General features: G+C 46.3%; 1 protein-coding gene across 3 annotated transcripts in view; it reads left to right on the top strand.

The window, feature by feature from the left end:
- LOC138453216 (protein FAM228B-like) overlaps positions 1 to 27217 on the top strand; it is a 530008-nt gene that overhangs the window by 196132 nt on the left and 306659 nt on the right. For all 3 annotated transcript variants that reach the window (XM_069605859.1, XM_069605858.1, XM_069605862.1), the window contains one exon: positions 6681 to 6878. In XM_069605859.1, the coding sequence (XP_069461960.1) occupies positions 6681 to 6878 (198 nt within the window). The remainder of the gene's footprint in view (positions 1 to 6680; positions 6879 to 27217) is intronic.

Raw genomic sequence — 27217 nt, 5'->3', positions numbered from 1 at the left:
AGCTTTTTTTAACTTGGTGACCAAAAGGCGGTTACTTGATTACTATTCACATAGTAGAATTGCCTGGATTTCAGCAAGGCCTGTGCCGATCTATCACCAGGTGTTCCTCAAGCTTTTTCTGCATCCCTCTCAGCACCCATAGAGAGGCCCGCGAACCAGACGCCCTATGAACCTCCCCTGCTGTGGCCACCCCCTGCTCCAGTTCCACACAAACCAGCTGTTGTTCCCTAATGTATGCCGCTGAATGGCTAATCAGCTCGTATTGAATGATGGCCTTTATAGCATCCCAAACCGTTGCCTAAGAAAGACCCACACCCCGTTCTCCTGAAAGTAGTATGTAATGGCCTCCCCAACCACTCTACAAAGCACCTGATCCTAAAAGGATGGATCATACAATTTACATGGCCTACTAGGCGGCACTGGTCTATCCAAGATCGCCAGAGAGAGCCTGACAGGCGCATGATCCGATAACGTGCGATGTCCAATTTCAACTTCCTGCACACAAGGGAAGAGCCTACTGGGAATCAATACTAGGTCAAGTCTAGAGAACCTCCCATGCACATGTGAGTAGAAAGAGAAATCTTGGTAATTACTGCGGGAAACCCTCCAGGTATCCACCAACTCCAGCTCACAAATTAATTTAACGAACGCTAGGGCATGCTTGACGTAGGGAATGTCTTACCCCCCACCAGTATGTCCCCCTCAGTAAAGGGCAGCACCTGAGACTCCACCTCCTCCAGAAACCGGTCCTGTCCCAAATTCAGAGCATACATGCAGAGCAGGCAGGGTCGGACTGGGAAAAGAAATAGGACCGGTCACCCAAAAAAAAAGTGGTCCACCCCTCGCCTCAAAAAAGTGTCCCACCCCTCGCCTCATGATCCTTGACCTCTGATGACATCACCAGAAGTGATGTCATTTGACCCCTCCCCAAAGTGACATCCCAGGAAGCGATGAAACACAACCTTTCACCCCTTGACAAAACAAGGAGTGTCATCAAATAGCATTGTTTCCTAAGTACACTAAATTACTGTGAATCCAAGCAGACGTCCAAGGCCAAATGATAAAATGTTATTGTATAGCACTTACGCGTAAACACTTTTTTATAGAACAAATATGCATACAATATCACCCAACCTGTGTTGGTACTCATTTATAGATCTAAGAAAGATGAAAGACTTTTTGAAAAAAATAAGAAAAAAAATTGAAAACAAATATTTTTTTTCTATTTTTTCCCCCAAACCGGCCCAGGCATGGCCAGAAATTGGCCCCCACTCCCCAGGGACGATTTTGGCCCGACCACGGGCCGAAAGGCCGAGGGGGCAATCAGACCCTGAGAGCAGGGTGAACAATTGATCCCATAACCGCCCATTTACACAGATGTACCTCCCCATTGGGTCTCGTAGAATGTTAACCCTAGAGATAGGGACATCCTTTTCCACCAAAATGGCCACACCCCAATTCTTTTCCCCACCGAGGCAAAGAACTGCTTTGCAATGGCCCTATGCCTCAACCGGTGTTCTTCGCCCTGAAGCAGGTGAGTTTCCTGCAGAAATGCTATGGATACCCCCAAATCTAGCAATCTGGAGAGGACTGACATTCATTTTACTGGGAAATGAAGCCCTTGCGCATTCCAGGACCCCAGCCTGATCCTCTCCTCCCCTTCGGGGGCCGGGTCATTCAGGGCCATATCAAAAGATCAGCATAGCTCCACATGTTTGGTAACCACCACTCCGCTTTCACTCCTGCGCATTGTCTCTCCCAGAACACAGTAACAGTTTTCAACTTTTCCCTCTACCACCCTCAGCATAAGTAACATCAAACCCCAAAAATCAACTCCCTTAAGTCTATCAAAGACTTAAACGTAAGGCCTTCCTACTTTGAGGGACCAGCAGATTCGCCTCTTAAGGCTCCCCTCGACTACTCTCACTTCCCCCTCACCCCCAACCCACCCATCTCCAGTTCCGTTGCCACCCCTGATCGACAAGCCACCAACATTACCTGGCTGTGAACGTATCCCCCCTGGATTAGGAACAAGTTGCCAACTTTCTAACCTCTCATATTTTCCAGGACAGCCCTTTTATCTTTTGCCACTTTCTGACCTTCATCCACCTCTGAGCCCCTGGCTGACCCACGGTGGAACCTCGGGTCCCCTCGCCCTTCCCCTCTTCGACCCCCACCCCCTCTCCTTCATCGCTCTGCAGCAAACCCTCCGCTTCATTCATGGTTTTGACCACCCAGGACTTCCCCTGATAGGAGAAGTGCAGCGCTGTCAGGTGCCCCCATCAGTAAGCCACTTTCTTCTCCCTCAACCATTCAGTCAGTGGCCTGAGAGCCCTTCTCTTTGCCAGAGTAGATGAGGCCAAGTCCTGATTATAGCACAAACAACCTGTTTCTATAGGAGATTGCCAGGGATGACATCGCTGCATTCATTATCCGCTCTTTCACGTTGAAGAAATGCACCCTCAACAGAACACCCATGGGCCTCCCCTGTGATGCTGGAAGCCGGAATCTTGTGCGATACGTTGGGTTCAGTTCCAAACCATCTGCAGCCGGGAGCACCCCATCCAGCACAGACTGAGGTATACCCCGAATTCGGTTATAATTCCTCCAGGAGCGATTGTATGGGTCTTCTTGCTTATCCTCCAGCGCCTCACAACGAGCCTCAATCTTGCTGGACCATTCCTCCACGGCATAGGATTGGTCGCAAACCATATCCACAACCTTGGAGATCCTTGTTTCAGTTTCAGCCACCCTTTTCTCCAGTGTAACTATCTTGTGGATAGCTCTGCCGTGCTTTTATGTATTTCGCTGCAGTTCCTGTAGGTCCGCCCTGGTGGTCACCTGGTCAGGGAGTCCTTAGAGAGGGTCCGACGCATGGACTTGTTTGTGCCACCAGCTCATTACGCTTGGTTTTATCCTGAAGTATTGTTGAGATGTCTCCCTGTTTCGTTGACTTGGCCTGCTTGGCCATCGCACCCTTACACCTCTATTAGGCCAGCCAGGACCAATACTGATCGACTCCACACAGCCCGGGAAACTCCTGAGCAGCGACAGACTTGCTGGCCAGAAGAGCTCGATTCAAAGTAGGATTCACCACTGTTACCTATCTATCTCCACAGGCTGCACCACAGATGAGATGACCCCTCCACAGCCGTTATCAAGATTGTTCCCACTGCACCAAGGTCAAACACACTCACAAGGCTGGCGTGCACAGGACAGGTGGTACCACCCACTACATAGCAGTTCGGGCCACGACTAGCAGAATCCCAACCGCACCAAGATGAGGGCCTCCAACCATACACCTGCCACTCCAGACCTTCAACTGTAGTTCGAGCGCATCAGTGAACCACCAGGCCTCCTGCTTAACCAAGCGGCTTCAGCACACCCATGTAGCCCAGTACTACCCCTGATAGGTGGACCCTGTTTCTGATGTTCAAGTGGAATACAGTGCCTTAATACCTGGGATACAGGCTACGGTGCAGCAGATGAAGTCTCAGGTGCATGAAACGGTGGTCGGTCAAAAGACCGAAAAAAAAATCTCGAAATACAATAATCTCGAATCCAAAATCCCGAAAAAAAAAAAGTCGAATTTTTTATTTATTTAATTATATGCTTTTTTGGGGTCAGGTAAGTAAAAAAAATGGGTTAAAATAAAAAAAAAATAGAAAAAAGGGGGGTTGGGGGGGGAACCCCCCCATTTCGAACAAAAAACGTCATTAAAAAAAAATTCGACTTTTTTTTTTTCGAGATTTTGGATTCGAGATTATTGTATTCGGGATTTTTGTTTTCGGTTTTATGACTATAAACCGCATGAAACAGGCGTTGAGAGAGTGCACGGAGAAGCACTGGACCTGCTCTCTTCTGGGCAAGCCTAACCTTCCAGCCTCCAGGGGCCGCCATCCGTGGGCCGCTAAATGCCATCCTCTCCCCCATAGGGTGGGAGAGAGCCAGGCATGTCACCACTGCTCAGGCATGTTATATCAGGTTCCATCGCAGGAGCCACCCGCCTGCATCCCGAAGCCAGCAAGTGCTCCCGGGGAACTTCCGGCGCAGCACACAGGCCCGGGGAGTACGGGTGCTCGCCAGGGCTGTACTGGGTTGCAGCCTAATTCCAGTACTGTGTGGGCACAGCAGGGCCAGCCACACTTCCTCCAGGGTCCAGGGCACTTCAGGCTGCGTGGAGCACACTTGCGGCTGCCAACTTTTCATCCTGCATGTTGCGGCCGTCCTCGTGCAGCACAATGCAGGAAACGTGCACTAGGAGGTCACTGCACCTTCAGCCGCCTTATGCTGCCATCCGTGGTCACTTAGGTGGTCAGGGAGAGCAACCACCTTCCATTTTGCTCCTCATGGCATCGGACGCACTTAAGAAGCCATCCAACAAGATGGCGCACCTAGCCACGCCCCAACTGCCATTGGTGAATCTGGCAAATAATATATCCTGTCTGAATTGTTTGGCAGCCGCATCAGTTGTAATGAGCAATATTTGTTTTTGTGGTACACACAAGTTTTTTCCAATGGCAATAAAGACGTGCTGCATTGTCTCTGAGCATTGTCAACAAATTAAAAGCCACAGCAAAAACTGTTTAGTTTTGAGTGTACAATGAGTATTTTTGCTAGGTACTGTGGCACATCTTGAGGTCTTGGACTGGTTGATGAATCTTCTTTAACACAATCCTGTATACAACGTTTTTGTTAGCCTATATCTTTGGAAAAATTGCTTTAACATGTACCCTTTAAAATTATTTGTAAAGAATTGTAGAGGTTGGGGAGGGAAACATTCCTCTCCAAACTCTCTTCGGAGATGATAGCTTTCGAACTAGGCATGGTCACAAAAGGGTCAGTTGCACACAAGGAAAATAATTTTTGCACGAAAGCCAACCACTTAGAGAAAACTGATTAGAGGGAACATTGGTCAAGACCTAAATTGGTGAGGCCGGCAGTCACCACAAATGGGATACAAATTGAAAATCTTGTCCAACCTCCCATACACACAGTGAGGGAAAACATATATTCATATGGAGGGTGGGCAATTATTCTTTACACATTATTGTGTCCTGTGTTTGAGGGGTCTTCTGGTGGCTCATATTAGCCCCAGAACAGATTTGATTCTAGAAAAGGAGGGAGCTCTCCCCAAAACTCTTTCAGTGGAACTGAAGACTAGTCTTCAGGGGGTAGTCTTCACAGTAGAGCTCCACTATGCTGGTCTTACAGATCCATGTGCAGAGGCCAGAAGGAATATTCACAGTAACAAGAGAGGCCAAAAAGCAAATCGGAGAGGGCAAGAATGGTTGAGTCCTTGTAGTTCTAGGAAAATACATCCTTTTAAGTGAGTGGATGGTCTGTCGTCCGAGGCGTGCTTTGGTAAATCTACATTTATGTTGTGAGATTTGGGTGCGTTTTTGTTGGTCTTTTCTAATTAATAAATTACAACATAAATTGGTAGTGTTTTCTGTTTTTCTAGTCCTGTGGTGAACTTTTTTTACGTAGCAGTAAATGCCAGATTTCTCCCGCTTTTAAGCACTTTAATAATAGATGTTATAATTGCCCAATTGAAGAGTACTAAATATATCCGTCCTGAAAAGATGTGGGATGAGTCGGAGTTGCCATAATTCAAACCTGTGTTCTGGAGGCCGAGCATAGATCCCTGTGACTAATTGCCTCTGTGCAAACAGAGTAAGAAGTTGAAGTAATCCCTCTTACTTACCATTTGTCATTTTGGAGGTGCATTCCCCATTCAATTCTCCGATTTACTTTGTCAAAGAAAAACAAAATGTCCATGGGGCCTTTTGTAACCTGTGTTTCCTCCTCTACGTGACAAAGAAGGGATTGGGGAAATGACCCAAGGAATGTTGGGGGATATAGCAATCCCCCTACCAATGTAAGGGAATGGGAAAGAAAGGGGCTAGAAAAATGACGTGGTATCCAGAGGTAAGGTTTCACACCGGTTATGTAAAAGGGAAGTATTTTCTAATAGGTTATCGTTGCCCATAAGTGGTAGCACGTATTGCAGTAACTGCTATTGAAATGTCCTAAAATGCATACACAGGTTGATGCACTCTGTGTACTCGTGTTCTAGCACTAGGAAATCAAAAAATATATTTAAATAAAACATAATTAAAACCAAATTGGGTGTTCTAAACTGGCATCAACCTGCGGCGAAAACGCACGTGATTGACAATTATCTGTGATAACGGACATGATGCTATTGCAAAAGAAGAGCAGAACATCAGTGGAAACCAAACTGTGAGCCAGGTTGTCTTGCTAAGTACTCTTAAAGATGGATCAGACTCTCTCAGGATTCTGGCAGCTTGGATTCTTTGGGTTTTTGTCTGGCTCTGTTTCTGCTTGAAAGAGTACACCATGGCTTTCCAGTCAACTCTCTCATTGTGGATGTTTGAGTCCTAGATTTAGGCATCACGTGTCTCCATATTCCTTTACTCACCTATTCTGTTTTTGCATTTATACTTTCTTTATACCTTTTTTTTCCCACCCTAAAAATGTCTTGTTTTACCTACCAATTCACCACAAAATAAATATTGATTTGACCTGACATCTTGTATGTAATAGAGAACTTTAGAAGTGCACAAATTAATAATTATACACATAAATTGATAAATACGCTTACAAAAGGTGTTGGTTTGGGTGAATTTAACTGCATTTAATACCTTGTTAAACAGGAATTTGATAAGTACCTGAGACAAAGAGAAATGTTAGAACTGCGAAAGAAAGAACTTCAGTACAAAAAGTGGCTTGAGCGTGTATCTGTGCCATTGCTGAAATCCATTGACAACTATACAGACCAACAATCTAATGATGAGATTGAAAACAGAAGAAGAAAGGCATTTGATCAGTACCTGGACTACAGAAACAAGAAGGTATTAGTAGAAGGTTATTGCATAAACCTTTATGTATTTCTTTTTTTGGGTAACCTTTTCTCAACTGAATGACTTGCCAAACACTCACCACTGTTGCCTCTGTTTTGCTATTGCTGATGCCCAACAGGTAGTCCTTATATCATACGATGAACTCCTTAATTTATACAAGAACTGGGGTCATCTTGTGGTTCATGCCATTTGAAAAACATATACCCTCCTGTTCATTACTCTTTTTTTCAGATTTGTGCGATGTTCGGGGTCAGCAGGTCAGATGATTAGAGTGCATTTGAACTCAGCAGAAAAAAATACTTTTCAAACCTCTGCACATGCACAGCCATCCCAAGCCCAGGCCCTGTCTGCACCAATTTATTGTGCTTTCTCTACAGTCCGGATATCTTGTTTCCTACCTCCAAGTGCAATGTTTGTTTTCACCGTAATTATTCTTAGTCATGGTTTCTCAGTCATCAGTTTAATTGTGCAGCACTTCAGAGTTCCCATTCATGGTAGGCATTACTGGCTCCAGGCAATGCTAGAGCTGCTGTCCTCATTTCAGTTGACTCACCGAAGCGTTGCTGTGGCAAGACACTCGACATATTGGTTCCACATGCTGGTTGTGTCACTCTTTCAGCGCAGCTTCTTGAGATTCTTATTCTTGTTTGTGAAACAATGTCTTCAGGTTCTGTTCAATGCTGGCTTTTGAGGACATTGTTGAATGGAGGTAATGGAAATGTAGGAGCTGGATCCACTTCTTGAAGATTTGTTTTGACTAGGCAAGATCTTCTGGTAGGTGGACGGTGTGTGTGGCTCTTGTCCCAAATTACTGCGCCTTCTCCTGAGGAACCTCCTCTTCCTAACACCTTAATCAATCTCAAGATGCTCAAGCAGACAAGAGTATGATGCCCCCCTGCCTCCAGTTTCAGAATACCAGCACCAATCAAAGCATCAGGCTGCTATCTGCACGAGGCAGCAGGATCGACGCTGGACTCTGCAACACATTAGGTAAGCCCTGAAGGGCTTGTATCTCATTTATCCTGCATTCAACATCGAGCGCTTGTAATTATTTGCTTAAACCAGTTGGGCTGTGTGGTGGAACTGGCATTTTACAGCTTCACTCAATGGCCACCGCTTCCTCTGCGAGCACTGGAGTGCTCTGATGCCTGCCCTGCCTCCAGTTTCATTGGCCTAGCTCTACCTCATCAGGGCCAATCGGGGAGCTGGCAGGCGATAGCCGCCTCCCCCCGACAAGGCCCCTGTTGGTCTAGACGACCATAACTGCCAGACTGCACATCGCCTGTCCTGCCTCCTTGCTGTTTTCTTCTCCGCTGCAAAGTGTGGCCCTCTGGTTTTCTTGACAATAAGGGGAGCATTGCCTCCATCCCCTTCTATGGCCCGGGTTCCACTTTTCCTTACCCACGAGCCAGCACTAAGTGTCACTCTTCTCCTACTCTGCCTCACTGACACTATTTTGATTGTTTTTCCCCTCAGATTTCTTCCATCTACCTTGCAGCTGCAATCTAATTCCTTTGAGATCTCACTATGCCTCCAAACCCTTGCTACCTCTGCAGCTATTTGTGCTCTCTGGCTCTGGGGCATTTTTCTGTGCTAAATGATTTTTGAATTTAGGCAGTTTTCTGTGCTGAATGATTTTTGAATTTAGGCATTTTCCTGTGCTAAATGATTATTGAATGTTGCCTGTGACTGTATTGTAACTCATTTCTGCTAGGTCACCTGATGAGTTCTGTTGTGCACTGTGCAGCTCTGTCTCTCTCCCTCCCCTGTATTCCGCTGGTCCCGCCCACCCCTTCTCGTCCTTATGGTGCTCTCCATCTCTCCCATCTATTCTAATTGATTTTCCATCACCTCTCCTCCCTCTCCAAGTCTGTGAGGAAGACATTTAAGAAAGCACTCCTGGGCGCTTACCCTGGGCTGCCCATAGCTGACACCTACGTCAATGCTTCCTTCAGGCAGACTATCACTGACATTGTCTTTGTTGTTCTTTCTCCTAACCTATGGATTCCCCATATGGTTTCTGTTCTCTCCCCGTTTTTCTCCCTCACCCATTAATGGTGGTACCAGATGGGAAGTTCTCTTGGCACACTTCTTACCATCCAGATGCATCATCAATGTCTATCGCAATGGCACTATCACAGCGCAGGGCTCTTAGCCCAACCTCCTCCTTCTTGACAGGCGTCTACCATCTCTTTTCAACTCCCCCCTCTCCTGCCAACCCATCATCTCCCATCCCCCTTTCTTCCCACCCCTCTGGTGGTGGGACCCTGTCCCTGTATCCCACCCCTTGGAAAATATTTAAAGGGGAAACAAGCTTCATATAGCTACCCTCAACTCTCTCTCTGCTGTCAAACACTCCTCTGACATCTGTTTCCTCCTTGAAGACCTTGAGGTTCTTGCTCTCACTGAGATGTGGTTCAAGGCTAGCTCTGTCACTGCTTTTGACACTCTTCTCACTTGGGCCTTCAAGATCCTGTCCAATCCCAGATCCTTCTGGTCTGTGGGCAGTGTGGCCCTGATTTTCCCTGAGTGGGTTCCGGCCACCATCGTTCCCACTCAATCCTACTCCTCCTTTGAAAGCCTAGTCTGTAGGCTGTCTGTCTCTCCTGCCCTCTCATCACTATCTAAAGGCCCCCCGGACCCACCCCCCTCTTCCTCTCATAATGGGCGGATTTCTCCTCCTCTCTCTTGGCCTTCTCCCCTAAACCTCTTTTCCTTGTGGACAACATCCATCTTGACTCTACAAACTGGACCACTGTACTTTTTAGAGCTATCTGTGACACTTTCCCTCACTATTCTTCCCTCTGGCCCAACCCACTCTGCCGGACACATCTTGGATGCTCCAATTCCAACAGACATCCCTCTCTCCAACCCCCTAACAACTCTTCTCTCTTGGTCTGACCACTCTCTCCTCTTCTCCCACCTTGAGCTCCCTGGGATCCCCTACAATGCCTATGCTCCTTCTCTCTCATTCGACCAATGAAGCAGGTGTCAGTAGCTGCATTTGCTGAGACCTTCATTCCTCCTCCTGCCCCTGCCTTTGACTCTCCTACTTACTCTGCTTTGGCTAACCTCCATATCTCTATCTCTAACACTCTAGACATCCTTGCCCCTGTCATGAGGATCCGCATGAAGCCTGCCTCCAAATGCAACTCTTGGTATGACTGCGACCTGGTGGCTTTGAAACGCAGGTGCAAAGCTGCTGAGTGGAAGTGGCAGGCCTCAAGTACACCCTCTGACAAACCAAAGGCAATATTGTCTCGCCATGCTCTCCAAGAAGAGGGCCCATGTCCAAGTCCACATCACTGGGGCCACCAATAACACAGCTGAACTTTTCAAAATCTGCAAGGAACTTGCCAATCCTACTGCAATCTCCTCCTCTCCCCCTCCCTCCCAGGACCTCAGCACTGCACTGGCCTCCCACTTCTCCACCAAAACCCAGGACATCCTGTCCTCACTAACACCTACTCCCCCAACCCACTCCCACTTTTCTCCTGCCTCCTTTGGCTCCCCATACTCTCCTCCTTTTCTGCCATTTCAACATCTCCTCTCTAGCCATTTTCTTGGCTTACCTCTGTAACCATTCTTTTGCCACTGGCTTTTTCCCACAATCCCTCAAGCACTCTCGTGCACCCTCTCCTAAAAAGCCGTCTGCAGACCCTTCATGCCTATCTAACTATAGCCCTAGCTCTATCAACCCTTTCTTGCTTAAACTCATGGAGGAGTTGGTCATCCTCCAACTGCTCCATCACACTGAAGCAGCTGGTTGCCTCCACAACCACCAGTCTGGCTTCAGAGCATCCAGAGCCACAGAGACTGCTCTCCTGAACACCCCTGAAGACCTGCTCTCGAACCTGGATTCTAACTTGTCCTCTGTTCTGATCCTTCTCGATCTTTCCCCTGCCTTTGACACAGCCAACCATGCCATCCTCATAGATCGCCTCTGAGATATCGTAGGCATCACCACCAGACACTAGCGTGGTTGACCTCCTTCCTTTCAAACCGGCCCTCCCAAGTGCAATTGGGCCCTTTCCTCTCCTCCTCACTCTCTACCTGTGGCGCCTCTCGTGGCTCTATCCTATCGCCATGGCTCTTCAATATCTACCTGGTCCCTCTGGCCCATTTGATCTCCACCTTCTCTCTTCACCTCCAGTGTTATGCTGATGACTCAGAGCTCTCTTTTAAGCTCCCTTTCTCTACCTCCTCTGCTTCTTCCCTCTTTCGTGACTGCTATTCAGGTGTGGTGCTCTGAAAACGATATCTGCCTTAATGCCAGTAAGACAGAGATCCTTCTCATTAGGACACCTGCGCCCTGTTCCCTCCACCCCACTCTGTGGCCACCCTCCTTGGGCCCCGCTCTCCCACCCTCTTGTGAGGTTAAACACCTTGGAGTTATCTTTGATTCCTTCCTCTCCTTCTCTCCGCATATCACGGACCTTGCCAAGAAGAGTGGCTGGACTACTGCAACAGCCTCTTCCTCAACCTACCTCTTTCCTTCCCCCTCTTCAAATAATCCAGAATAGAGCTGCAAGACGTATTCTTGGTCTCAAGCCCTGTGACTGTATATCTCCAGCCCTAAAATCTCTCCACTGGCTCCCAGTGACAGTGCAGATCAAATTCAAGACCCTTTGCATCATCCACAAGGCTGTTTGGGGCCTGGGAACGCTACATTCAGCTTTCTGTACCCAAATACCTCCCCGCTAGAGTACTTTGGTCCTCTAGCTTCAACTCTCTGCATATCAGACGTTTCTCCATGCAGAGAGTGGGAGGTAGATCTCTCTCCTCAGCAGGAACTTCCCTCTGGAATGGCCTCCCTGTCCCCCTCAGACTTGCGCCAGACTTTCTTAAGTTTCTGAAACTTCTCAACACTTTCTGTTTAGCCTCTTTCCCTTCCCGTGCTAATGTCCCTCTGCCGCTGTGACTGGTGCCTGGTCCCTTATGAGTCTTAGTTGGGCCAGCCCTTCCTTGACCAATCTCCCCCAACATTCCTTACCACCACTTGCCCTTGGGCACCATACCCCGGACTAGTCTGATTCTGATCCACCCCGTCCTTTGCATGTTTTCACCCTCCCCCTTTATCCCCTTGCACTTGCCCCTGTGGCTCCCACTCAGCACTTGCTCATCCCCCTGCACCCCTAACACCATGCACTTCACCCCTACTCCACCCTCCCCTGCACGTTTTGTCTCTGCATTTGCACAATAGGAATGTCACAAGGCCTATTACGAACTTTATTTCTGGGTTTTTATTCCTATGTACCTACCCCCTATGTCTTGTGGCACCTGGAAACACTTGTGTGTAGGTGCCATACAAATGTCCAATAAAATAAAAATGCCCACGGGTCCAATTTCAGTCTAAGCTCACCAGAACCTGCTTTGTGATGCCTTCTAGACAGAAGGAAAATGACACTCGCTCTAGGTTTTTCAAGGCTGTCAGCTATACAAAATATTCATTTGCTCACTGAAAGATATCTAGTGTACCCAACACTGAAGGTTCCTCTGAGTTGCCTTTGTGGCCTAGATCTAAACCACATGCTGTGATTCCTGCAGTGGCCTTAAGATACTGGGTGAAGAGTGTCTATTAGGGCGAGTTTCACTGGATGCAAACAGCCTGTAACTGAGAATAGTTCAAAGCACTCTTGTCACTGACTGAATGAGCTGTAGCTAATATTGAAATTGGTAGCCAAGTCAACGAAGGGATATACACAATTCTTTAATTTTTGTGGCTGGACAATGATCATCCTAAAAAAGAAGGTTGGATCAATTTTATTGCTGAGTGTTTCCAAGTCTGGTATAAATAACTGTTCCCATAAGTTTGTTGTTTTACATGAAAGATTAGTGTTTCAGATGACAGCACAGATATTTCGTTGCAAATCTTCACAATTTTAACCGAAAAAAAAAATTGCTCAAAATCCTGGCAGCTCAATTTAGTTGAAGATGATTGTCTAGAAGAACAGGGATTTGACATCACTTCCAGTAGCGAAAATAAGGCTTTAGGTTTATTAGCAGGTGGCATCTGGGCTGGTTTCTGACTGAGATGCCATTTTTATCTTAAGGACTATTGCCCACTTTTTTTACCAAAGGAGGCACCTAACGTATGTTAACCAGAAGCACTCTCGAACGGGTCCTCTACAACCTAACCTTTTTGATGGCTCTGAAGTTCTATATAGTTAGTGCTGGCCTCTGGTCTACCAGCACCTTGTGCGAGATTTGTGGGTGCAACCCCTCCCCCCAACATTCTGACGGCACTGGTGGGGACAGGCAGGAGAAACTGAGATGTGGCAGCCGCATGACTCTCGTCTGGCTGATGGTATTCTGCTCGGATAACCCTGTCAATCATAGCTCCCTGTAGATATGAAAAGTCTTTTGTTGCAATAATAAATAGCAAACCGTAATCACCAATGCTATGCACCATCTAGTCTTTCCTAACATGAGTTAACATTATCTCCATATAGAAACCCTACTCTGGCAACACAGTGGGCTTGCTCTGCAATGCTCAAAAACCGAATTGGCTATTTCCACTATGAGGCTTTCAACGTGTCACTATCCTCCTGAGAGGTGCCATCTCCCTAATTCTGGTGACCGCTGCGTTTATGGGGCTGGCATTTACCTCCCATCCAGAGCTGTTGCCTGCATGTGCTCATTCTTACCTCCATGCAGAAATCCTCCATTGGAGAGGATGCATTTTTTATCAAGAAGAAAACCAACAATATAGGATAAGTAAAGCATTAGTGGAACATAGAAAAATAGGCTAAATTGAGAGTGTTTAATTTATGGAACACTTTGAAAGTATGGCTGAAAAAACAATGATTTCCTTTTTTTTTTACTTTGGTTTTTATTCATATTTTTCCAACATTGCATACTTTGCAAAATTGCATAAAAACTTCACTTTAAGAGACTGGCCACTCCCCCATCCTTCCCCCTTCCCCTCCCCCGAGCAATACAACATGGTTGAATTATCGCTCCAGCCACCTCATAAGACGAACATTTGCTGTGGTTCTTCACATTATCTTATCGAGAACAGTGAGACTCCCCTTTCGATAAACATAACATGCCCTATTAGAGCACAGTTCCCACACCCACATACTTTATGGCGGTTCAATATCAGGGTTTCAATCCCCCATGGATGGGTATACTACTAAACAAGCCTGTACGTCTAGGGCTGGACACACTGCTCAGTGTATCCCCATTTCAGGATGAACAGGCCCCATTCCAGGTGAAACATCACCATACAGTCATTGACCATGGCCGTTAGGTTTTCAGTGCTTTTAGGTACATCAATTTCTTTTCAGTTTGGTGTATCAACAGGGCCTTAAATTGATTTTGATATCTTCTAAGTCTTGCCAACACTGCCGGAGAAACATAGAGGTCTGGGTTTCCCTCGGGATGTAGGCCCTCAATTTTACGTCTTAGATCGGCCTCCTGTTTATCCTGTTCCCTCTTCTTTCTGGCTCCTATCCGTATGAGCTCACCCCCTAATCGTGGCCTTGAAACCCTCCCAGACTCCAGACATCCCCACTTCCACATTATCGTTTAGTTGGAAATATTCTTTTTGTATTTGTATTTTCTTTAATTGTTGTATGGTTAAACAAGTTAACTTTTAACAACCTTGACAATTCATTAAGTTAAAATAAACAAGCAATTAATCGCAGCAATTAATCAATAATAAAATAAAACAGCAGGACCCAGAAGGAAAGAAAAAAAAAAAAGAACAAAAACACAGATGCCACAACAGGCACTGCTAAATTCATAATCCCCCAACTTCCTAACATATAGATAAGTGCATATGTCATAACCACCTTTAATACAGGTTTATGTGGTTCAAACGAATATCAATAGGAGGCAATGACTTTCCCCCCTACACTAGACCTGCCTCCAACCCCAATGCTCTTAGGAAGGTAATAACAGCAATTACAGTGGATGGCAGATGATCAGACAAGCATGAGGACCAAATCCTTTCTGAATCACCTGAGGTTGCGAATTGTGCAAACCTTTGTAGGAGCTTTGATCTATAAATACTCAGTGCAGGGCATAAAATGTATAGATGTTTGCTGTCCGATCTACAAGTGCTAGTATGCGGTGACTTGAACTTTTCGTGGTTCGATGATGCCCTGAAAACGATTAAACTCAAGCAGCAACCACAAACCTCGTGTAGAGGTTATCAATTTCAGTCAGCAATGAATGCTAGGAATTGTTATATGCTCAACGGTCATACAAAAGGATATTGTCCCCCAAACATTACATGGCAGCGTGATGGAAATGGAACCATCATTGACTATGTTTGGGCATCAAACACTATGTCTAATGACATCGTCCAGTTGAAGGTCTTGAAGTCAAAATTGAGCGATCACTATCTGCTCGAATTAACTCTAAAGGCGTTCTCGCCACGAAATGAAGAGCTTTTCATTCAGCCAATTGAGGTAAATCAAAGAGGAAATCGACTAAAAATAAACATTAAGCAATTGAGAAATCTAAATGAAATGATGTCTTCTGAAGAAATAGCTCAACATGATAAATTAATTTACACTGCTCTGTTGGTAGACTACCAAATAAAATTTAACCATTCAAACAGCTGTTCATATTTAAAAAAAATATGAATTTAGTCCATTGGTGTCTCTAAAAAAAAAACAGCTGCAACGTGAATTGAGGAAATTAAAGAAAAACTTAGATCCCAATATTATGGTACAAATGAAACATCTAAAGGTGAAGTACCGAAATTGGTTGAAATGTTTCAAAACAATGAGAGATCAAGAACGCGGAGAACGTATCCTGAAGATCATCATTTGTTATCAGACAAAGGACCTATGGAACATCATAAACCACAAAGCAACATTCCATCAAGCAAAGACGCATCATGGTATTTCCAAGGCCAGTTGGGAAATACATTTTGCTAAGGTCTTTGGAACTGCGGTAATTCGGCCCACAGACGAAAGGTGTGAAGTGGTCCAGTCTTGGGATGTAATTGAAACAAGAGAGGACATATCATCTTCAATTAAAAGGTTAAAAAACTCCTGAGCGGCTGGCCCTGATGGCCTTTCCAATGTCACTCGAAAAGCCAACAATGAGCATTGGACAACCTTCATTTACCATCTATTCCAAGCGATAGCTATCACAAAGCTAATCCCTGAAACTTGGAACTTGGCCATCATAGTTCCTATCTTTAAAAAGGGTTGCCGAGACGATCCGGTGAACTATCGCCCAATTGCTCTTTTAGACATCTTGGGTAAGATATTTGCGTCCTTCTTACAACAGAAGTTGGCAAAGTGGGCTATCAGCTCAGGACACTCTGATATAAGAAAGTCAGGTTTTACCAAGGGCGTGGGAACTGAGGTAAATCTGACCATACTGAACCTATTGAAACTAAAAGCACTTTAACAAGGCAAAAACCTGTATATTGCATTCATTGACATGAAACAAGCGTTCGATTCTCTGGACCGCATAAAATTGTGGAAAAAACTGACTACCTGGTCGTGTCCGCTTGAATTATTGTACCCCATTATGGCCCTCCATAATGAAACCTCAGTCCGAGTGCGAATCAACGAGGCTGGTGAACTCACTGAGAGAATAAGTACGAACAAGGGAGTAAAACAGGGATGCCCCCTTGCTGCCTTACTATTTAAACTATTCATAGCTGATATATCTGAAGCATTCTCTCAGACACGATGCTTCCCCCCAAATATCGACAGCAACAGTATCAGTTGGATAATTTACGCAGATGATATTGTCCTAATGGATGCAACCCCAATTGGTCTTCAGAGACTCTTATTAGCCCTTGAAAAATATCTAAGTGACAACTCGCTACAAATTAATGTGGAGAAAACTAAGATCATGGCGATTGGAAATTCCACCAAAGGACAAATCAAGAACTTCAGATGGAAACTCGACGCATTACGGCTACAACTCGTACCATCTGGTCGGTATCTAGGCATCATTTTCAACACCTCAATCAGAGAACATGATTGGATGTCTGATCTCAAACAACGTATGTTGACCTTTGCGCTACAAGGGGCTAAGCTTCATGCTGAATATGGGAAATTTACCCTAAAACCAGTACTAACCTTCTATATTCAAAAAGTGATTCCTTCAATCACCTTTGGAGCCGAGGCTGGCTGGAATCTAGACTATCATCTGTGGCCGACCCTTGAAGGCCTATTTAGGAGACGCATTCTTAAGCTTCCAAAGGGCACCTCAATGATTTCCATAAGACATGAACTTGGAATTGAATCAATGTACAACATAGTTGTCTGGAAATCGCTGGCCTTGTTACGGAAAATGTCAATGACAGATCAGGCTCCGGCTTATCAAATCTTTGCAAATGCAACCAAACTGCAATCTTGCGGTATTCTGCTATCGTGGTGCAGCGGTTTAAAAACGATTCTAGACTCTGCAGATATAAAGTGGGAAATACTAATAGCAACCCCCCAACTTGCGAAACAGAAACTAAGAAAACCAGATGGACAATCGCGACTGTCAAAATCCTGGAGTCTGCCTTTGAAATGATCAGTTCCAGTTCACAAACCACGAACGAGAGCAATACCTCCAAAGCCACCACTTTATCACCATAATGGTAATCAGGGAGATTAAGCTTCCTCTGGTATCTTTTACGCATTCGGCCCTTTACGTCTGCTTGAGCCCAACCAACTCCATCTAAACATTACATTGACCTGGAAGAGGTAATCCTATTCTCACCAGGAATCTGACATAACTACATGAAAGCTCGCGGCGCATCTCATTAAGGGTTGCTGTCGCTCTCAACTGTTTGTAAAAATTCATTTCATTGAATTGTAAACAAATAAATAAAAAAAAAAAAAAAAAAAAGAAACTAAGAAAGTGGAAATGGATCCAAAACTTAGAACATAGAAATCTGCTGTCTTCGTCGATCGACTTAGTGCCACTAACAAACCGTCTAGATCAATTACCTAGATATCTCCAAAAATGTCCTTCAAGAAAACATTGCAACCAATTTATGAGATTACGGTTGAACGTTATTACAACTAAGGAGATCAAATGGAGACGAAGAGCCACTACTAATATCGAGAATAACCTCTGCAGGTTCTGTGGAAACTCAGTTGAATCAGTAAAACACCTGATCATTGAGTGCTCCAACATATCACAGCAACAAACTCGCTATCTTGGGCCTTTTGCCCCAGCTGATGAAGACATGGACAGATGGTGGTTTTGGATCCTATCTGGATCAAATGTTTCGCTCACATGTGCAGTATGTGAGTTTGTGGAAAACATTTTGACTGAGGATACGCTCTAACCGGAAATATGTTGGCAATATTCATTTATTTATTCATCTATTCTCCTATTTCTGCGAATTCATAGAATGTGCTGTTTCGTTTTGGTTGCATGGTTGTTTTTTCTTGTTTCGTTGTATATTTATGTGAAAATTGGATTTCTTATTGTAATTGAAGTTTATTCATAAACTAATTGTTACAATTAAAAGAAAAAAAAATAGATGTTTCAAAGTTTCCTTAGCTTGCACATTCTTACAATATCTGCACCCCGCCCAGTCCCCGACAATCAGACCTCTTCTGCACATGTTTTTATTGGTTAAGAAAGGATTCCAACAAAAACCTAGTAATGCCTGGCGAGCCCATCTACCCAGGTATACTGACAGAAATGGTGCCAACACTCCCAATTTCCTATGGTCATATTTTAAATGTAAAAGGGAAGAGTAACTATGTACCTTTTCCATGGTTGAGATCCGGGCAAGCTCAAATAGTTTTCTTCACCCACTCAGCATTGTAAGAAAGTTCCTCCAATGGACGTGAATTTTAATGAGGAACAATATGTAGTGATCAAAAATCTCATTAAGCCAATAGCTATTCCTGCTTACCAGAATGTTTTTTAGATCATCAAAAAGAGAACCCCTGTTAGGCATCAATATTTCCTAACTAAAGACAGCCGCTTCTGTTCTACACAGACAGACAAGGAGGTTATCCTCAGTTCCTATCGAATGGCTTCCATAGGAACTGTGTTAGGCAAGCCCAACACCTTGCGCCAAGCCAAAGCTTCAGGACAAGGTAAAGTATCCATTAGAGATAGTGAACATATGCCCGTCCCATATGTTATTTTTGGAACCACTTTACCCTCGTAATATTTTAAAGGCGGTAGCAATGTGTGGCTTCCATAACTGCTATCTACCCATACCAATTGATTTACTAATCGGGTGGTCTGTTGTCTCACCCAGGCTTTCAGTTTAGTCTGGCCCGGGGTAGCCTGGATTAGGAACCCTAGGTATATCAATGAGTTGACTTTCATTATTGGTTCTGTGCCAAAATACCACTTAAACTTTGCTCCTATGGCACCTTTGGAGCATTGTAAGATCTTATATTTGCCAGGATGAATAGAAACGGTGTGAGATTGAGTGAAAACTGAAGGCATTTAAGAGCCTTTGAAGGCCCACTGGTGTGAGGTCAAACAAGTGAAAATCATCGGCGTAAAATAGCCAAAAAGGTCTACACTGATCAACTGCAGGTGAGGCAAGGGCGGCAGATTTCAAATGCTTGCTGATGTCCAATAGATATAGGTTGAACAGGCAGTGAGCAAACCCGCAACCCTGTCTGTTCCCCCCTGCTCGTCAGAAGATGACAAGACAAAGCCCCCTGACAGTTCAATCACACCTGAATTTCTGACTGGGAGTGCATGACAATCAAGAGTCTTAGAAGACCAGCGGGCACTCCCCACTGATGCAGTTTAGCCCACAGAAGTTGGCGATCCACCACATCAAAAGCAGCGCTTAAATCTATCAAAGCGATCTATTCTGCTTTATTTGCCATCCCTAGCCGGATGCTGGTAGTTTTACGATTGCCCCATTAAGGCTGGTACTAAGATTCCACCGAAAACCGTTTGCCATTTGGTTAGTCTCCCAGCCACCACTGCCCAATCCTCCAGATGCGACAGCAAGATAGAAGAAAAGACCTTGCTGTCCGCATCCGGGAGGGCAATTGGTCAGTAGTTAAGAGGGCGTTTCAAGCCTCACTTAAAGATGGGGACTATATAGGCCTTGGTCCAGGACGCTGGGAACCGATCATGGGTTACCACATCCTCTCAGTACTTCAGCCCAGTTAGAAGGATTGGCCTTAAACAGGAAGTTGGAAAGCCCATTAGGGCCAGGAGCACGCCAAGGACTGATCCGCTTAAGGACCTCTAGAATCCTTTTGAGATTAAATGCAGCTAAGTTTATTCTGTCGGTTGTTTCCGGAAGGGAAAATATGACAGACTGCTTGGGTTGCGCATAAAGGGCTAAGAAATGTGCCTGCCAGTCTTTCTCTGAGACAGCATTTACCTGGTTGATGGAGTCCGGGAGGTCAATAGAGTTCATCAGTCACCAAAAAGTCCCGGAGTTCTCATTACTTAGGGAGGATATCATAAATTTAGCGTCTGCCTGGCTTCGCTTGCTACAGTTATTTCTTTTCCAGTTTCGGTAACCCTGACAAGCTTTTTTCCCTAAGCTGTAAAGCGAGTTGGGCGGAATATCACCTCTTTGCCTCAAGAGTCTGAACTCTCGTTTCAATGATCTTTTCATGTCCACTACTTCTTTGTTGTAGACATGTAAATATTGCTTTGATCGCAAAGGCTTACCTCTGCCCCTTTGTCTTCGTTGTCCTCGAATTAGACCCCCTGTAAAGTCCTCAAAATTATTAGTGTTAAACACATGGAGTTTCCAATTTGTCATTCCGTTTTCGAGAACTTCATTCACCCGCTCAGCCAGTCTCTGATTCCAGACAACACGAGTGCCTGAAGGGTTAATAGCCAGATTGACCAGAGCCTCGACCCCTACTTCTTTTTCCAATCCATCCAGAGTGAATAGGGCTGAGAGCCTAGCATGATCGCTGAGTACGTTTGGCTTAATGACCAAAGAGGAGCACCTCTCGAGGAGCCAGTCAGTAGCAAAGATGTAGTCAATGGTTGAGTGGGAGTACCCATTGGTCCAAGTGTGATTGAGAGATATCACCCTTTCCCCCCCTCCACTAAGGGGTCGTAGAGTCAAGCCACCCAGACTATACAGCCATTGAGAGCCCCTAGATTCTTTTGGCCTTCCATGGTAATCAGACCCGTAAAGGCCCCCTTGTCCAGCTTGGATCACACATTCCGAGTCTCCTGCAAGCAAAACATGCCCGCCCTCATTTGCACAACACCAGTAACTGATGCAACAACTCACCAAATTATCTAAGAATAAGATGAGCTCTCGTACCTTCTCGTGCCAGTAGATGTTAACAATCAGTAATTGAAGACAATGTATCCCAAACACTTCCACATGGGTTAGGAGAATGCTGGTGTGCGCCCCGTCTGTCTGTACAACTGTTTATCCATAGATTTTACCAATTTTAGTAGACCGCCGAGGGGGCGCCCCCTCTCCCACCCCTGTGCAACCTGCCCAGTTAGTATGAATCCATCCATCACTGGATTAGTACACAGCCAGGTTTCCTGTAAACAAACAACCATCCTCCATCCTCATTCCATTCCTGTCCTTCTGATGATCCCTACGGAGCCCCTTCCCTCTGCCACCCAGCACCCTCCATCTACACCAGACCTCTTTGCTGCTGCGCATTCTGTGGCGTAAGGAACACAGACATTGTGGGACAGTTCATTCTTGATACGGCAAGCAGCTTCTAAATTGACTACATCTGCACTTTGTGACCGTGCGTGTTCACTTGTCTTATTTGTTTAATCATGTAGCGCTCCGCGCTCTTCCCATTGGGGAATTTCATGTTTTTACCATATTCAGGCCGGTTGCCTGTAGGTCGTCTAAGATGGCCGTTCGCTCGTTTAAAATTGTAAATTTGTTGTGCTTCTTACTGGGCCAGCCCCTGCCTCCCTCTCCCATTGGTTGAGTTGGCCCCTTAAGCTAATGGCTGCAACCAGGAGACGGGAGCCGACCACACCATCGAAGGCCCACTTCTAAGGCCCTGTCTACCCCTGTCCACCACGGTACGCCGCCTAGCCGCCATGTTGAGCCTGAGAGTGTGCCCCCTCCCACCCCTTTGCCCCTGTGAGCCTGAGTGTGCCCCCTCCCACCCCTTTGTACCCGTGAACCTGAGAGTGTACCCCCTCTAACCCCTCTGTCCCTGTGACCCTGAGAGTGTGCCCCCTCCCACCCCTTTGCCCTAGTGAGCCTGAGAGTGTGCCCCCTCCCATCCCTTTTTCAGCATGAGCCTGAGAGTGTGCCCCCTCCCACTCCTCTGTCCCCGTGAGCCTGAGAGTGTGCCCCCTCCCACCCATCTGTCCCTGTGAGCCTGAGTGTGCCCCCTCCCACCCCTCTGTCCCTGTGAGTCTGAGAGTGTTCCCCCTCCCACCCCTCTGTCCCTGTGAGCCTGAGTGTTCCCCCTCCCACCCCTCTGTCCCTGTGAGCCTGAGTGTTCCCCCTCCCACCCCTTTGCCCCTATGAGCCTGAGAGTGTGCCCCCTCCCACCCCTCTGTCCCCTTGAGCCTGAGTATGCCCCCTCATACCCCTCTGTCGCCGTGAGCCTGAGAATATGCTCCCTCCCGCCCATCTGCCCCCATAAGCCTGAGAGTGTGCCCCCTCCCACCCCTCTGTCCCCATGAGCCTGAGTGTGCCCCCACCCCCCCTTTGCCCATATGAGCCTGAGAGTGTGCCCCCTCCCAACCCCTTCCCCCCCTTGATTGTTTTGGTTGCCCCCCTCTTCTCCCTCCTTCTCCCCTCCTGCAAACGCAGGCTCTACCCCAATTGCTGTCGGGCATAGTAATCATAGCCGCCTGCTCTGTTTTCAGCCACCTACCCTCCCCTGTCTTTGCAGCCACTCTTCCCTTCCCCTCCTCTCCTTCCCCTTCTGTTTGGTCCACTAGCACTTACTCCTATTATTTGTCTCTTAACCTCTGATAGCAGCTTTTTCTGTCCCCCCTCACCTCTTGTCTTATCCTCCCTCTCCCCTCCTTTTTGACTATTCTTCACTTGCATCTGACCTATTATGATAGCCACCTGTTTGTCCCTCTCCTCCCACTCTCCACGGCCCCCTCATCCCCCTGCTCATTCATGCACTACAACAATTGTCATCAGGCATAGTAATGTTACTGCTAGTTTGTCTCCTTTCTTCCCTCCCCCCCATTTCTCCATAATTGTTCCTTGCACTTGCACTATCTGAAACGTCGCCAGGCCTAGTATGATGGTGATTTTTCACATTCTAATTGCTTCAAGGACTGTAAGAATGTAACTATATTCCTCCCATGTTCCCTCCCTCCTTGAAGCGCTTTGAAACACTTTGTGTATAAGCGCTATACAAATAAACATTCAATTCAATTCAACCCAGTAAGATTTAAGCTACTGCCCCAAAACTAGATTAGTAAACAGACGTGTGTGGCCCTGTTTGTTCCAGGGGAGGAGAGAGAAGAGGCCGCCTTCATTGATCCCAGTACAGTTCTTGCTAGTTTATTAATTGAATAATGATCTAACTAACCATGACCAGCCGTCTGAGGCTTCAGATGCCTTCATTCTGTTTAAGTTTTGTATGTCACATTTATGCCAGGCTAGTTAGGGTACCATCCCCAGACTGGAATGCTCAAGTGTGCCGCAATATCGAAACCACATTTTTGAAGGGATTGTGTCCTCCGACGTATTCCTTATCTTGATAGATTACTTCCAGCTTGCTGGCCTCGGCACATTTTTTCAGTAGAGGGCGCTGCGAGTCTACGTCCCTCGACAGCCTCAGTATCGGCGCCAACGTCCTCATGCGTATAAATAGACTTGCGCAGCATCCATTGCTCAGTTCCGTTTTTCCGCGCTTCGTGGGCCTCAGAATCGTGTTGCTCAGTTCGTTCTTCAAGTAGATTCTACTTATTCCTCGAAGATATCTTACTCTATTCGATGGCTTCCTCATCTGAACCGTCGACCCCACGGTCCGGCTTCAAAAAGTGTCGTGATTGTGGAAAGAAAATGTTGTTGACGGATCCTCACAGGATCTGTTTGTGGTGCCTAGTATCGGAACACCATTGTTCAGAATGCGAGGACTGCATGTCCATGACGGCGAAAGCCTTGAAGGAGCGTAAGGGGAAGCTCGAAAGAGGTAAGCCTCTTAAAACTTCTACTCCTTCAAAAGTTTCCTCGGCAGAGTCGACATATTCGTCTCCTCGCCGTCACAGGAAACATTCCCGTTCGAGGTCTCGAAGCGGTTCCCATCAGTCTTCGAGATCCAAACACTCGAAAAAGATGCGTCGTAGATCACCCTCTTCTTCGTCTTGTTCTGTTTCCCCCGGAAAGGGTCACCTGCCCCACTAAACACAGCTCTCCAGCTAAGTGGGAGGAATTCCATAAAAAGATGCGTTTTCGAGAAAGCGGCCTCGACCCCCTCGGAGACAGCTAAAGGTGATACCCTAGGTAAAAGACCCGAAAAATCGAAACGCCGCGAGTCGTTGCACCCGGCGAAAGAAACTGCCCGAGAGCGTCATGGACCCTCGAGCAAAGGCAGTAAGACTGCGTCTTCGACGCCATCATCGAAAGTCCCTTCGACTCATAAATCTGCATCATCGACGCCATTATCGGTCACAGATCGGTCGAATCGAAGCCGTCTTCAACGCTGATGTCGACACCGATAAAGGACAAACCTACTGCTGTCACTACTTCGCAGTCAGTAGTCATACCAAGGGCTTCGACCATGACCTCGAGAATGTCGTCGATCACCTCAACGACTCTGAGTAGGATTCCGATCCTCTCGAGTTCTTTGAGGTCTCTTCATACCTTTTCGATGCCTTTTTCGGTTTCTTTGAAGCCTTTGACTTCCGCGTCGACAACTTCGACGTTTTCCCAACCAGTTACTACAAGCTTGGCGCCTTCTGCTCTAGAAATGGGTTTTAAGCCATTCCCAAGGTCAGGTTATTTCAGAGCCTTGTCCTCTATGTATGAGGAAGGGGAGGATTCTGGTCATGAAAGACCTTTTGGGTTGCAGAGGACAACAACACCTATACCAGAGGAATTTATCTCTGAAGAAAATAGATTGAAGGACCTTCAGGAATCCTTGCATGATGCAAGTGGGTTAGATACTTCCCCAGAAGTAGAATTTGCTAAACCAGACCCAGGGGAACATGCTGAGACCCCTTACAGAATTTGAATGGCCAGAATAATAGAATTCATGGGTTGGTCTACACCTTCACCTTCTTTTCAACAATATGATCTTACAGACATTTGAATTAAAGGCCCACAGGAAGATCCTGTGGTTCCATTTCATACTGCATTGCAGAGGAAAATATAGGCTAACTGGGAAACTCCTGAGGTTATCCCGGCAGTTAACAAAAAACTATCTGCCAAATATACGGTATCTGCTTCTGACCCTGAATATTTGTCCAAACATCCAACTCCAGAGAGTCTAGTTGTTCAAGCAGCAACTTCATCGAACAGTAGATCTGCATACCCTACTGTTCCACAAGACAGGGAAGATAAGAGATTTGACGCTATGTCAGAAAAAGTATTTTCTGCGTGTAGCATGGCGCTTAAATCCATTAATGCTACTTGTACGCTCGCAAGATTCAGCCATAAACTTTGGGAGTGTGCTTCATCAGCGGCTGACTGCCTCCCGAAGGAGAAGAAAGGGAAGCTTTTCTGAACATCATTAAAGATGGTAAAGACGCAATGTGCGAATCTCTTCAAACTGGAATTGATTCTGCTGACAGGATCAGCAGGGCCATGGCGGCAAGTACTACTATCCGTAGATTTGCGTGGTTGCGAAAGTCTGGTTTTGCTCCAGATGTACAGGCCAGACTTTGGAATATGCCCTTTGACGGCTCTTCTTTTTTTGGTAAGAAGGCTGATGACAGCCTAGAGAAGTTACAAACATCCAAGGCAGCAGCAAAATCCTTGGAGCTGCAATCCGTCAAACACCCTATTGCCCCTCAGGAACCTCTTGGAGAGGTAGGTCCTTTCATTTTTATTCCGCATTCGGAAAAAGCAGAGGACAGCCTACTCAAAGAGGCCAAAAACAATTCACCCGAGGTGGACGGGTTAAAAGTACAAAAGCCGCAGCAGCAGCAGGTGCCTCTTTACCCTCGGCATCTGCGTCAGCCGCCTCTAAACCACTCTGAGGACTCTCCTCACAAGGCACTAGTAGGGGACAGGTTAACTCAACATCTGACGGAATGGCAGGCTATTACGTCAGATGCTTGGGCATTGGAGACAGTTGCCCAAGGTTACTGCCTGCCTTTTCTACGCACCCCTCAGAGTCATCCACCGGGGAACAACTCTTTGAAGTTTCCAGATCCGCTTCTTTTGCAGGAGATTCTAGACCTGCTAGAGAAAGGTGCCATAGAACCGGTACCTGTAGCGGAGAGGAACAAGGGTTGGTACTCTCCCTACTTTCTAATACCGAAGAAGGACGGAGGACTGAGACCTATCTTGGACTTACGAGAATTGAACAAGTTCCTCAGGAAGGACAAGTTCAAGATGGTAACTCTCTCTGATCGTTCAGGCCCTCCGGCTTCAGGACTGACTGGTATCTCTGGACCTTCAGGATGCTTATTTCCATGTGCCAATCCATCTCAAACACAGGAAATACCAATCATTATCAATTTCAAGTTCTGCCATTTGGGCTGACCTCCGCCCCCAAGGGTCTTCACCAAGCTAATGTCGGTAGTGGCTGCAAGTCTAAGGAGGGAAGGGATTCACGTCTACCCCTACCTAGACGATTGGTTGATCAGAGCTGTATCTTCGGAACAAGCTCAGATTCAACTGGATTATGGCAGTTCACTTAGCCGGAGAGAAGAACTTGACAGCGGATGCTCTGGGCAGGCAGAGCAGTCTCTCACGAGTAGGAGATGGCTCAGGAAGTCCTTCAAGAGATCTTTGCCCTTTGGGGAACCCCTCAAGTGGATCTGTTCGCCACCAGTATCAACAGGAAGTGCGACCAGTTTTGTTCAAGGGAATTTCCCCGAGAGGAGCTCTAGGGGACGTGTTTGTGGTAGACTGGGAGTTTCCACTTCTGTACGCGTTTCCTCCAGTCCCTGTCATTCCTCAGATGATCAGGAGGTTGAGAAGATTCCGGAAGACTATTATCCTAATTGCCCCAGACTGGGCCAGGAGAACGTGGTACACGGACCTTCTGGACATGTCCATCTGCCCTCCGATTCGTCTTCCACACAGAGAGGATCTTCTCTCGCAGAAGGGAGGTCAGGTTCTCCATCCAGACATCAGAACCCTCAACCTTCACGCTTGGTTTCTGAAAGGTTGAGATACAAGGATTGGGACCTCCCAGATGACGTCATGGAGGTGTTGCTTTCAGCAGGAAGGCCAGCAACAAAGACTTTATACCGCTGCCGTTGGAACAAATTTTGCAGCTGATGTAGAGAAAAGAATATTGAACCCTTTCCATGTGGTACACCAA

This window comes from Ambystoma mexicanum, chromosome 4p, assembly GCF_040938575.1.
Source record: "Ambystoma mexicanum isolate Mex_15411 chromosome 4p, UKY_AmexF1_1, whole genome shotgun sequence".
NCBI classification, from domain to species: domain Eukaryota; kingdom Metazoa; phylum Chordata; class Amphibia; order Caudata; family Ambystomatidae; genus Ambystoma; species Ambystoma mexicanum.
Note: the sequence above shows the minus strand (reverse complement) of the source record. Positions and strands in the feature narration are given on the sequence as shown.